General features: G+C 48.1%; 1 protein-coding gene and 1 long non-coding RNA gene across 2 annotated transcripts in view; one reads left to right on the plus strand and one right to left on the minus strand.

The window, feature by feature from the left end:
- LOC109925628 (keratin, type I cytoskeletal 19-like) overlaps positions 1–4,547 on the minus strand; it is an 11,067-nt gene extending 6,520 nt beyond the window's left edge. Inside the window, exons 1-4 of the mRNA XM_020525552.2 lie at positions 3,971–4,547; positions 2,055–2,137; positions 1,761–1,917; positions 296–457 (exon numbers count right to left, since the gene is read on the minus strand). Coding sequence (XP_020381141.2) covers positions 296–457; positions 1,761–1,917; positions 2,055–2,137; positions 3,971–4,381 — 813 coding nt within the window. The 5' untranslated portion in view covers positions 4,382–4,547. The remainder of the gene's footprint in view (positions 1–295; positions 458–1,760; positions 1,918–2,054; positions 2,138–3,970) is intronic.
- Positions 4,548–4,616: 69 nt separating this feature from the next.
- The window catches only part of LOC125487261, a 40,048-nt gene continuing 31,628 nt past the window's right edge, over positions 4,617–13,036 (plus strand). Inside the window, exon 1 of the long non-coding RNA XR_007265750.1 lies at positions 4,617–4,687. This is a non-coding gene — a long non-coding RNA (uncharacterized LOC125487261). The remainder of the gene's footprint in view (positions 4,688–13,036) is intronic.

The raw sequence follows: 13,036 nt of genomic DNA on the forward strand, positions 1-13,036 counted from the left end.
GTCTCCTGTGAAAGCTGGTGTCCCCGGCAATGCAGCCCCCTCTCAGTGCAGAGGCTTGGCCTGGCCTTTTCTGGCTAAGTCTTTGGAAAGGGTTGTGAGCCATCAAATCATCTAACTGTGAGAAGGGACGGTGAAGACAGAGTTGATTCATCCTGCACTCTCAATGATAGTTTGCATGGAGTCTCGCCTTGCTGGCCGAGTGGCTCCAGAGATTCTCCGAGGGGCAAATGTAACTCCACCCTCACAGGCCCCTTTCGAGTTTGGACACAGCCGCTGTTGCTGAACCCAAACCTACCTGCTCCTGGTACCAAGTGTCCAAATCCTTTTTATTCTGGTCTGCAAGCTTGGCGTAACTTTCGCGCATTTCCTGTAGTTTCGCAGCCAGGTCAATGGAAGGAGCAGAGTCGACGTCGACATCGATATCTGCAGTCTTCTGCTGGCGCAGGAGCCTCAGTTGCTGAAGAACAAAGATGATAAAACGTTAAAACAATACAAACCAACCCTCCAGTGCCACATGCTAAATGGGAGCTCTCTCCACCTTTTCAGTGCAATAAGCGTATGGGTGCTGAAAATAGCAAAGGGAATGTAATGTTGAAACCTCAGCCCTTAATCATTGAGATGGACTGATCTATTGTTGATAGAATTACAGAGATAGAGTGAAAAGTATTGATTTGTATGCTATACAGGCAGATTGTACCATACAAAGTGCATCAGGGTAGCAGAACAGAGTGCAGAATACAGTGTTACAGCCACAGAGAAGGTGCAGACAGAAAGCTGAGAATTAACATTTGAGAGGGCTCTTCAAAAGTCTGATAACAGCAGGGAAGAAGCTGTTCTTGAATCTATTCATATGGGTATTCAAACTTTTGGATCTTCTGTCTGATGGAAAAGGGTGGAAGAGAGTATAACTGGGGTGGGAGGGGTCTTTGATTATGTTGTTTGCTGTCCTGAGGCAGTGGAGAGTATAGATGCAGTCAATGGATGGGAAGCTGGTTTGGGTGATGAACTGGGCTGTGTTCACAACTCTCTGTAGTTTCTTGCTGTCTTGGGGAGAGCAAGAAATGATACATCCAGGTAGAATGCTTTCTGTGGTGCACCTATAAAAATTGTAAAGAGTCCTTGTGGACATGCCAAATTTCCTTAGCCTCCAGACAAAGTCGAAACATTGTTGTGCTTGTGACTTACAGGACGTAGCCAACGAGGGGGCCATAGTCGTATTTGCCCTGGCCATAGCCCATGCCCAGCATCAGGTTTCCAACTGTGATCGAAAATACAATTGGGGAGATATTCAGACAGGATCAGATATCCTTCGGCAGATGAGGCTGACGTAAGGCATGGAGAGATATTCCCATTTTCTGGGACTGGGGGGAAAATGTATATCTTCATCCAGGGTCACCCAATGGGAAGGGAGACAGACAGTGAGAAGAAGAGACGCAGTGTGTGTCAGGGAGAAAGAGACTGTGTAGGGGTGGGGGAGGGTGAGACAAGAGAGTGTGGGGGAGAGGGAAAGAGAGTGTGTTCGGGGTGGGGGAAGGGGAGCAGAGTGAGAGAGTGAGTGAAAGTGATAGAGTGTGAGTGCCAGAGACTGTGTGTGACACAGACTGAGTGTGAGAGAGAGAAAAAGTGAGAGGGACAGACAGGAATACAGGATGGAGATAGAGAGTGACACAGAGAAAATGAGAGACTGAGAGAGAGAGAGAGACAAAGTGTGAGAGGAAAAACATGAATTTGTTTGATACAGGGACACCTCAGGATCCCACCTCCTCATGATCCTTCTTCATGAAGGCGATCTCGTCCTCCAGACCAGCAATCTCATCAACCAGACTAGACTGTAGCTGCAGGTAAGTGTCCTTCAGTTGGTGCAGTCCATCAATATCATTCTCCACAGACTGTCTCAGCATCAGCTCCGAATCCCACCTGCAATAGAGGAGCCGAGAAAACAAGATCAGCCCAGGAGCATGCCCGAGAGAGAAAGACAAGAAAGGACCAGTTCCTTTCAGCATGACAGGGAAATCATCGCGAGTGAGCCAGGGAGAGAGGTGGAGGGAAATTACTTGTTCTTGAAGTCTTCAGCTGCCAGTTTAGCGTTATCGATCTCCAGTGCAATGCGGGAATTCTGCATTGTGGCCTCAAGAATCTGCATAAAGTGAAAAAGGGACAGTGGTCAACCAAAGGGAGCATGGACTCCAGTTACAGTGTGCATTTGTACGGCAACCTAACTGAGGGTACTTCAATCAGCCATAGCTGGTGTGACAAGGATAGATAACTTAAGGTCAAAGAGGAGGCTGAGAGCGCAGACTATGCTGTGCCCACCTGATGCCCACACAAGCAGGCACTGTGCACTGTCTCAGGGAGGTCTTTCCCCTCTGCAGCCGTGTGATTTGGTGCACACATTGTCAGCTTCTCTGAGTGCAGGGTTGGGGCCGGAGGGGCGCGGTGGAACAATGTTGTGGTCAGTTTTTGTTGCAAAGAACTGCATTAGCTGTAAGTTCCGTCCACAGCCATCTCAGCGAGAAGCTGGAGAATGGGTGACAGCTCGTTTCAGACCAAGGTTTGCTCCTGCTGTGTGGGAACTCTACAGCTTTGTAAGTAACTCCTTTCCAGAGCTACAGCTGCCCGCCCCTGCAGATATTCAGGGCTGGTCAAGCTGAGGAAAAGGCTGTCATGCCCACAGCAAAGTCAGATTTAGGTTGTGCCACAAGACAAATCCAGGTGTACGAGACAGACACAACAGAAGCAGAAACAGAACATTCGGCCCCTCAAATCTGCTCTGCCATTCAACAAGATCACAGTCTGTTGGTGAGATTTCAAATTCCACATTTCCATCTACTCCCAAGTCACCCCACACTCTTCTAAACTCCAGTGGAAACAAGCCAGAGACTCTCGCTATTCTTGTCTCCTCACAAACAGTTTGATTTCCCCTCTTGCAAGTTCAGGCAGCCGACCTTTCATAGTTCAGGCACAGCTAGTCCTAAAGGAAGCAGATGCATTCCGTTACCTTTTCTCAGTCTTTTTGTGCTTGTGAGCGAGAGATCCAGAATCAGATTTTGGACACAATGCTTGGCTGACTGTTGCTTCAAGATACACAGCCGCTGAACAAGAACAGAAAAACCACCCCATCCGACTCAAACCCATCCTAGTTCACAACCTGGAGATCTCGTGGGTTCATTATAACCTCTCCTCTAAAGGCAGCCAGCCACAGACACAAAGACAGCACTTGCCTTCAGTAGCAGCTGGGGCACCCTGTAGTTCAAGGGAGGACAAGACCAGCTTGCAAGCAAGGGCAGGGGTCACACCCAGTGTTTTCAGCCCTGGTCTGTTAGTGGGAGAGCTCCCAAAGAAGAGGAGACATGGCCTCCGTAACACAGTCTGAATCTCAACAGGGCACCCCGTGGGACTGTTTCCAAGTTAACCATCATCATAGAATCCCTACAGTGTGGGAACAGGCTATTCGGGCCAACAGGTCCACTCCACCCCTCCGAAGAGCATCCCACCCATACCCAGACCTACCCCTAATTTCTCATGTCTAACCCACCTAACCTAAACATCCCTGAACACTATGGGCAATTTAGCATGGACAATCCACTTAACCTGCGCATCTTTGGACTGTAGGAGGAAACCCACGCAGACACGGGGAGAATGTGCAAACTCCACACAGACAGGATGGAATTGAACCCGGGTCCTTGCCGCTCTGAGGCAGCAGTGCTAACCACTGAGCCACCGTGCCACCCTAAACTGGGTCCTGATAATTGCTTCCTGTCTGGGAAAGGAGGGGTAGGTAGAGTTGAGGACTATCACATCAGTCACGAAGGGTGAGACGGGGGTCGATGGGCTGAATGGCCCATGTTCTACAGAATCCAGGGTTCTGGAGATAAGACAGGCGCGGGGTTGGGGGCTGTCAGGTTAGCCATGATCCCACTGCAGTCCCCCCACCCCCCCAAACCCCATCCCCATCCCAAATCGCCTCTACCTGCTGCTGAATGGGTTTGACGGTCTGCTCGTAGATAGACCAGTCAAAGCCCTCGATGCTTCTGGTGCCGAAATCTCGGATCTGCTTCTCCAGGTCCTTGTTGGAATCCTCCAGTGACTTGACCCGGCTCAGGAAAGTGGCCAGGCGCTCGTTCAGATTCTGCAGCGTGTTTTTCTCATCAACCATCAGGGCGCCGGAGCCCAGCAACGTAGCGCTGCTCGAAGAGAGCCCTCCACCGAACCCTCTCCCATAAGCCGACAAACCTCCTCCGGCCACGCTGATGGCCGAGGTGGAGATGGACGGTCTGGATGAAAACTGATACATGCTCATCGAAGACTGCGTCGGTCTTGAGCGGCGCATACTGCCCCCGGCGCTACTAAAGGTGGACTGAGTTCGAGAAGTCACCGACATGATGGTGGAGAGGACGGAGTTCCACACAACAAACTGAAAGAGTGCACCAGCTCACTCACTGCGCTGCACCGAGAAGAGACGAGGCTCAGAGTCCCATTTATTGCAGGCACCAAGAGGGAAGAACCACCTGGACAGCCCACCCACTGTCTAAACCGATTGGCTTAATCCCAACATCCAACACCCTCCTCCCTTCCTTTTAAAATAACATTCCCTAAAAAAAAAATCACGAGACAGTGCTCCCACCCACGGGCTGGGCGGAGTGCCCCCACCTCACACCCACCAGAAACACCCCTTTCCAAGAGCCAGGTGGGTAGGGGTGGGTGGAAATGTAAAAGATTGGGTTTGTGTGTTGCACACAGAAAAGAGGGTGGAAGGGAAAGGCACATTGCTCATTGCCCCAGTTAGGGGGTGGTCCTGATCTCCCTCCACCCCTCCCTGGGATGCATTAGCGTGCTTGGGGGGTGGGGGGGGGGGTCTGTGTATCAAGGCAAGTGGGTGGGGGCTGAAAGAATGGAAGGGACCAGGTTGTTAATAGAATGTTAATTGTACTCAGACAGCGGATATTGATTGTGGTCCCACAGTTTTTGTGTAACGGGGTTCTTGTGGCACAATGGTAGTGACCCTGCCTTTGAGCCAGGAGACAGAGCTTCAAGTGTCACCTGCTCCTGAAGTGTGTAGTAACATCACTCAACATGTTGATTAAATACGTATAATACATATATATATAAATGTTTCATATCTAGGAGTGAGATGTGCAAATAATAGTTTCGAAATGAAGAACGACTACGCTTCCACAGAGCGTAAACTAAAGGGAAATACTGGAAACCAAAGTGCTGGGAAATGTCAGCAGGTCTGAGGAGAGAGTGTTGATGCTGTTATGACAATTAAACAGTGCAATTAGACGAGTTTAAAATAAATTAATACACATTTTGCACATTCTGGGACTTGAACACAGATCCCCAAAGCTTCAACCTGAAAAGTTTAAGTTAGCCAGTCTACTGAAATTCTGTCCAAGCCACACCTTGAAATGCCAGTGAAGTCTGATTGTAATTACTGGTGTCTGCTGTAGCTCGAACATTGACTCGGATCGTAAGGGAACTCTGCTGCTCTTTTGTTCAACAGCAACAACTTGCATTTGTGTAGTCTCTGTACAATAAATGAAATGCCCTCCATCCCTGCTGCACACCCCCGCAAAGTTTGTTATCATTATTTGGACAAGCAATCAAAAGTTTGGTCGCAACAGCTTTTAAGGACTGCCTTAAAAGGGAAGGGAGGGCTTAAAGAGAGTTTTGGAGAAGACATTCCAAAAGATAGAAAGTGGATTTATTGAAGGCACAGCCATCGTGAGTGGAATGAAGGAAATCATGAGTGTTGGAGAACTAGAGATAAAGCATGAACAATTTTCTGAAATTCTCCAAACCAAGTGACTAGTTGGTTGAAATAGTTGATCCAATAGCGACAAGGCAAAATATTGCACTGGTTTTAAGTTTGTCATATATAAATGGAAGAAGGAACAGTTAACACAGGGGCAATGTAATAGTGAAGTGCCACTCATTTCTTTCCTCATTTAGATAGCAAATTTGTGATCTGAAGGTGAATTTGCTTCCTTCCAAGTTTGAAACTTGAAATTTGTGAAGTAACAATCTATACTTCTTTATAGCTGCTCTCAGCAACCACCCCAGCCCAAAATTCCAGCCTGTGTAAACCTGAGTTCATCCAAATTACTGCAGCCCATGTCTGAACGTGCCCTGAATCCTGTTTCCGATCAGCCCACATTTCAGAGTCTTGAATTGGCTCCAGACTATCTTGGTTTTCAAATTCACATCCTTGTTTTCCAATTGTTCCCTCACCCCTCCCTCTCTCTGTAATCTCCTGCTTTACAATCCTCCCAGGCATCAAGATTCCATGGTGTCAACCTCGATTTTAATTACTCCATTGACAGTAACTTCTGCTGCTCTGGAACCCCCACTACCCCCCTCCCCACTTACATCTCTGCTTCTGTCTATCCCACTTCCTCATGTAAGACACTCCTTCAAAACCTACCCCCGGACCAAGCTTCTGGCCACCTGTCCTAATATCTCTGATCTGAGGAAGGGTCACCGGACCCGAAATGTTAACTCTGTTTATTCCTTCACAGGTGCTGCCAGACCTGCTGGGCTTTACCAACAACTTTGCTTTTGATCCTAATATCTGTGTTGTTTGGTATCACATTGTGTTTTAGAGTTTCCCTGGAAAGTGCCTTGCCATGTTTTCTCATGTTAAATGTTGTATTTGTGTGAAGTTTGTATAAGTACATGAGAGGGAAAGGGAAAGAAAACAGACATTCCGAATAGCTTCCATAAGGCGAGAGGAGGCTCATGTTGTGCATAAAAACAGTATGAACCAGTTGGGTATAATGGCCTGTTTCTGTGCAGTAACATTCTATGTAATTGTTGTGTGAAGGAATTACCTGATTTTCAGGAGCAGACGTATCCAGAGGCAACAAATTAGACATTTTCTTTCACTCTCACTCTGCATTTTGTTCAGGGTTTTCTTGAAGCTGCACAATGCATGTCTTGCAGACTGAAATAACTCCACAGGGGCAGGGTATCCTGTCACCAACTCACCCTTTCTTTACACAGGAACAGTCCTTGACTTTAGTGCTGACTCCTACAGAGTAAGGCCCCAGAGTGTCAGTATCTGCGACACTCACCCTTTTTATGTCACCAGGGCTCCCTGACTGGACCAGAATAAACAGCCCCGATCAGGGAACTCATATTCTATGATGTCCAGCTGACTGAACTCGTTACAGTCACTACATACACTACTCTCGTGCAGAGAAATAGCGCTGGGCACTGAATCAAAAACAAAGACTCAACTTTTCACATTTCTGAAGGATCTGGGTGAGTACTCTGGATGGTTGTGAGTTCAAATCCTGCCATCGGTGTCCAAACAGAGCAAGACTGTCAATTTGCTTCATTTCACGAGCAAACAGCACCACACCTGTCAAAGAAACCAAACCTGGTTCAGGGAAGTGGATCTGCTGCAGCTCCCTGATTGTGCCCACACAGAGCCCTAGACCCACACAATGTAGGTTCACTCTTAATGCACCTTCAAAGAGGCAAACCAAACCATTCTGTTATAAGAAACTTAGACAGTCAGCAAGTTAGGAACATCAAGGACTGAGAGGCAATAGAGGCAAGTATGGAAGGGTATTAGGGACAGAGAGGGCAGGGAGCCAAGACTGACTTATTTATCCCTGTTATGTAGGCATTGCCAGGATGTATTGCCCATTCTGAGATGCCCTTGAGAAGCTAGTGGGGAGCTGTTTTCTTGAACCGCTGCAGCCCATGTGCTGTAGGTAGACCCATAAGGAGGGAATTCTTGGATTGTGAAGTGACAATGGTGAAGGGCTTAGAAGGGAATTTGTAGGCGGTGGCATTCCCATTTATCTGCTGAACTTGTCCTTGTAGATTGGAGGTATCGCATATTTGGAAGTGCTTTTGATGCATAGAGTCCAGGTTCTGTACACCATCTGACCTCCTCTCTCCTCACCTCTGCTAATTCAGTACAGTCCTGAGGCAGTGCTGCACTACACTCCTCTGGCCCCATAACAACCCTCAGATCACTCAAATCCTCCAATTCTAACACCCCGCCCTTCCCATTAGTGGCTGTGCTTCTGCTGTCTTTGTAGTGGCAGAGGTCCTCTGAATATCTGCCAGTGATGCTAAAGCTTCCCACACTGAGTTGTGAACCTTCCAAGCAGTTTTAAGGGTGGTCAGGGAACAACAGTGAAGACAACCAGCTCTCCATGAGTAACTCGAATAGGTATGGTCATGCCCAAATGAGTTGGCTAGCGATAAAAGCTGAAAAAATTCTTTAACAACAACAATCTGGGGTGGGGCGCAGAGCACTTTCAGGCATGTCCACTCAATGAACACCTGGCAATTGGGAAATAAGAATGTTATTGTTCTCACAGCTAACTCCTCAGGCAACTGACAGAAAATTCATGACATTGTGAATGGAAGCCCTAGGCACCAAACTTAGACTCAGAATTTTGACTGTGTAACCTTCACAGGATCCTCTTTAAGGATGTCGTAACATACTTTCAAGCTTTTTAAAAACTAAACCATGAGAAGGCACGGAAGTGAGCCTGTGCGTGCGTGCTTGAGTGTGAGTGGTGTGTGCGTGTGTGTTTGTGAGATACTGGTGTGTGTGTGTTAGTGAGTAGTATGTGTTGGTGAGTGAGTAGTGTATGTTGGCAGTGAGTGGTGTGTGTTTGCGAGTGAGTGTTTTTGAGAGTGCATGCAAATGAGTGAAGGAGTAGTGTGCATGCATGTGGTTGCAATTGAGTGGTGTGTACATATGTGTTTGAGAGAGTGTGTGGTGTGTGCGGTGTGTTTGAGAGTGAATGGTGTGTGCGTGTGTGGTTGACAGAGTGTGAATGGTGTGTGTTTAGAAATGATGGTGTTTGCGATTAAATGGTGTGTGCGCACGTGTTTGTGAGTCTGTGGTGTGTGTGTGTATGTATTTGAGAGAGAGTGTGTGCTGTGTGCATGTGTGTTTGAGAGAGTGAGTGGTGTGTGTTTGCAAGTGAATGGTGAGTGTGTATTTGCGATTGAGTGGTGTGCGTGCATGTTTGTGAGTCAGTGGTGCGTGTGTGTGTGTTTGAGAGAGTGGTGTGTGTTTAGAAGACAGTGGTGCATGCGTATGTGTTTGACAGAGAGTGTGCTGTGTGCGTGTGAGAGAGTTGTGTGTGTTTGCAAGTCTATGTGTATGTTTACGAGTGAGTGGTGTGTAAGTTTGTGGTGGCGAGTGAGCGGTGTGTGTTGGCGAGTCAGTTGTGTGTTTGCCAGTGTGTAGTGTGTGTGTATGTGTTTACGAGTCAATGGTGTGTATCTGTGAGTGGCATGCACACGTGTGAGAGTGAGTGTGTCTGTGAGATTGTGCACAAGTGACCAGGCAGCATTTATTGCCCATCCCTAATTGCCCAGAGGGCAGTTAAGAGTCAACCACATTGCTTTGGGTCTGGAGTCACATATAGGCCAGACCAGGTAAGGATGGCAGTTTCCTTCCCTAAAGGGCATTAGTGAATAAGATGCATTTTTTCCAACAATCGACAATGGATTCAGGGTCATCGTTAGACTCAATTCCAGATATTTATTTAATTCAAATTCCACCATCTGTCGTGGTGGGATTCGAACCCGGGTCCCCAGAACATTGTCTGGGTCTCTGGATTAACAGTCCAGCGGTAATACCACGTGTGTCTGCGAGAGCGAGTGTGGTGTGTCTGCGAGAGCGAGTGTGGTGTGTCTGCGAGAGCGAGTGTGGTGTGTCTGCGAGAGCGAGTGTGGTGTGTCTGCGAGAGCGAGTGTGGTGTGTCTGCGAGAGCGAGGGTGGTGTGTCTGCGAGAGCGAGTGTGGTGTGTCTGCGAGAGCGAGTGTGGTGTGTCTGCGAGAGCGAGTGTGGTGTGTCTGCGAGAGCGAGTGTGGTGTGAATGTGAGTAGTGAGTGTCTGTGAGATTCAGTGGTGTGTGTCTGTGAGTGAGTATTTGTGAGAATATGTGTAAATGAGTGGTGTGCGTGTGTGTGTTCGCGAGTGAGTAGTGTGTGAATGTGAGTAGTAAGTGTCTGTGAGATTGAGTGTCTGTGAGAATACGTGCAAGTGAGTGGTGTGCGTATGTTGGCGAGTGAGTGGTGTGCGTATGTTGGCGAATGAGTGATGTGTGTGTGTGTGTTGGTGAGTGAATGGTGTGTGTGAATATGTTTGAGTCAGAGTGTTTGGTGAGTGTGTGTGTGTTTGAGATTGAGTGAGTGGTGTCTGAGTATGTGTTTACGAGTGAGGACTGTGTGTCTGTGAGAGAGTGAGTTTCCTGTGTGAAACTGAGTGATGAGTGCCTGTGTGTCTGTGAATGCATGCAAGTGAGTGGTCTATGCATGTATTGTTTGCAATTGAGTAGTGTGTGAAAGAGTGAGTGGTGATTGTCTGTGAAAGTGACTGTTGTATATGTGTGCGCGTCTGTGACAATGCGTGCAAGTGTGTTGTGTACATGCTGGAGAGTGGTGTGAGAGTATATGTTTGCGAGTGAATGGCGTGTGTGTTAGCGTGAGTGTTATATAGGTGTGTCTGCAAGATTGCACATGTGAGTGTTGTGTGTTTGAGAGAGTGAGTGGTGTGTGCGTGACAACAAGGTGCAGGGCTGGATGAACACAGCAGGCCAAGCAGCATCATAGGAGCAGAGAGGCTGACGTTTCGGGCCTAGACCCTTCATCAGAAAAGGGGGAGGGGAAGGGGGTTTTGAAATAAATAGGGAGAGAGTGGGAGGCGGATAGAAGAGGGATAGAGGAGAGGATAGGTGGAGAGGAAACAAACAGGTCGAAGAGGCGGGGATGGAGCCAGTAAAGGTGAGTGTAGATAGGGAGTTAGGAAGGGGATAGGTCAGTCCAGGGAGGACGGACAGGTCAAGGGGGCGGGATGAGGTTGGTCGGTAGGAGATGGAGGTGCGGCTTGAGGTGGGAGGAGGGGATAGGTGGGAGGAAGAACAGGTTAGGGAGGCAGGGACGAGCTGGACTGGTTTTGGGATGCGGTGGGAGGAGGGGAGATTTTGAAACTTGTGAAATGGTGTGTGCGTTATGTGTTTGTGAGAGTGAATGGTGACTGTCTCTGTATGTCTTTGAGAGTGCATGATAGTGTGTAGTGTGTGTCTGTGAGTGAGTGGTGTGTGTGTGGTTGAGAGACAGTGAGTGATGTGTGCGTGTGTTTGCTAGTGATCAGTGTGTGTTGGCAAGTGAGTGGTATGTGAGTGTGTTTGCGAGTGAGTGGTGTGTGTCTGTGAGAGAGTGTAGTGAGTGTCTGTGAGTGCACGCAAATGAGTAGTTTGAGAGTGTATTGTTTGTGAGTGAGTGGTGTGTGTGTAAGAGAATGAGTGGTGACTGTCTGTGAGAGAGAGTGATGTGTATGTGTGTGTCTCTACGAGAGTGTGTGCAAGTGAGCTGTGTGCGTGTGTGCTTGAGAGTGAGTGGTGTGTGCGAGAGTGTGTGCATGTGTGTTTGAGAGAGTGTGAACGGTGTATGTGTGTGTTGTCGAGTGAGTGGTGTGTGTCTGAGAGACTGAGTGGTGTGAGTGCGTGATGAGTGTGAGAATGCGTGCAAGTGAATGGTGTGTGCGTGTGTTTGTGAATGATTGCTGTGTGAGTGAGTGTTTGTGTATGAGTGGTGTGTATGTGTTGACGAGTCAGTGCTGTGTGTCTGTGAGAGAGTGAGTTTTCTGTGTCTGTGAAACTGAGTGGTGAGTGTCTGTGTGTATCTGTGAGGGCGCGGAAGTGAGTGGTCTATGCGTGTCTTGTTTGCGAGTGAGTGGTGCATGAGTGTGTGAGAGTGAGTGGTGAGTGAGAGTGTGTGCATGTGAGCCATGAGCACGTGGTTTGAGAGTGAGTGGTGTGTGTGTGTGTGACAGAGTGAGAGGTGAGTGTCTCTGAGAGTGAGTGTTATGTATTAGAATGTGTTTGAAGAAGAGTTTGTGGTGTGCACGTGTGTGTTTGAGAGAGTCAGTGGTGTGTGTGTGTTTGTGAGTGAGTGGTGTGTGTGAGGTTGTGCGCAACTGAGTGGTGTGTGCATGCATGTTTCAGAGTGAATGGTGCGTACATATGTGTTTGAGAGAGAATGTGTGGTGTGTGCGTGTGTGTTGATGAGTGAGTCGTGTGTGTCTATGACAGACTGAGTGATGTGAATGTGTGAGAATGAGTGGTGAGTGTCTGTGAGAGTACGTGCAAGTGAATGGTATGTGCATTTTGGTGAGTGAGTGGTGTGTGTGTTGATGAGTGAGTGGAGTGTGTGTATTGGCGGGTGAGTGGTGTGGGTGTTGGCGAATGAATGGTGTGTGTCTCTGAGAGTAGTGTGCGCGTGTTTGTGAGTGAGTGGTTTGCGAGAGTGAAAGGTGCATGTGTGTGTGTTTGTGAGTGAGTGATGTGTATCTGTGAGAGTGACTGTTGTGTGTGTGTACGTCTGTGAAAGTGCACGCACGAGTGGCATGCACGCGTGTGTTTGCGAATGAGGCGTGTGTTTGTGAGTAGTGGTATGTGCATATGTGTTTGACAGTGAGTGGTGTGTGTGTTTGAGAGAGTGATGTATGCTTGTTTGTTTGAAAGAGAGTGATGGTGTTTGAGTGTGTGTTTGCGAGTAAGCAATGTGTGTCTGTAAGAGCGAGTTTTGTGTATATCTGTGTGTTTATGAGATTACTTGCAAGTGAGTGGTGTGTATGTGTGTTTAAGTGTGAGTGGTGTGTGCGTGTGTTTGCAAGTGAGTGGTGTGTGCCTGTCTGCAAGTAAGTGGTGTGCGTTGATGATGTGTGGTGTGTGTCTGTGAGAGAGTGAGTGTTGCGTGTCTGTGAGAGTAAGTGGTGAGTGTCTGTGAGTGCACGTAAGTGAGTGCACACATGTATGTGGCATGCATGCATGTGTTTGTGAGTGAGGCGTGAGTTTGCGAGTGATTGGTATCTGCATGAGTTATTTGTGAGAATTGGTGCGTGAGAGAGTGAGTGGTGAGTGTCTGTTAGCATGTGTATTGTGTATGTGTGTGTGTTTGCGACAGAGTGAGTGGTGTGTGCGTGTGTGCTTGAGAGAGTTATATGAGTGGTGTGTGCGTGTGTGCTTGAGAGAGTTATATGAGTGGTGTGTGC

This window comes from Rhincodon typus, chromosome 38, assembly GCF_021869965.1.
Source record: "Rhincodon typus isolate 14 chromosome 38, sRhiTyp1.1, whole genome shotgun sequence".
Classification (NCBI taxonomy): domain Eukaryota; kingdom Metazoa; phylum Chordata; class Chondrichthyes; order Orectolobiformes; family Rhincodontidae; genus Rhincodon; species Rhincodon typus.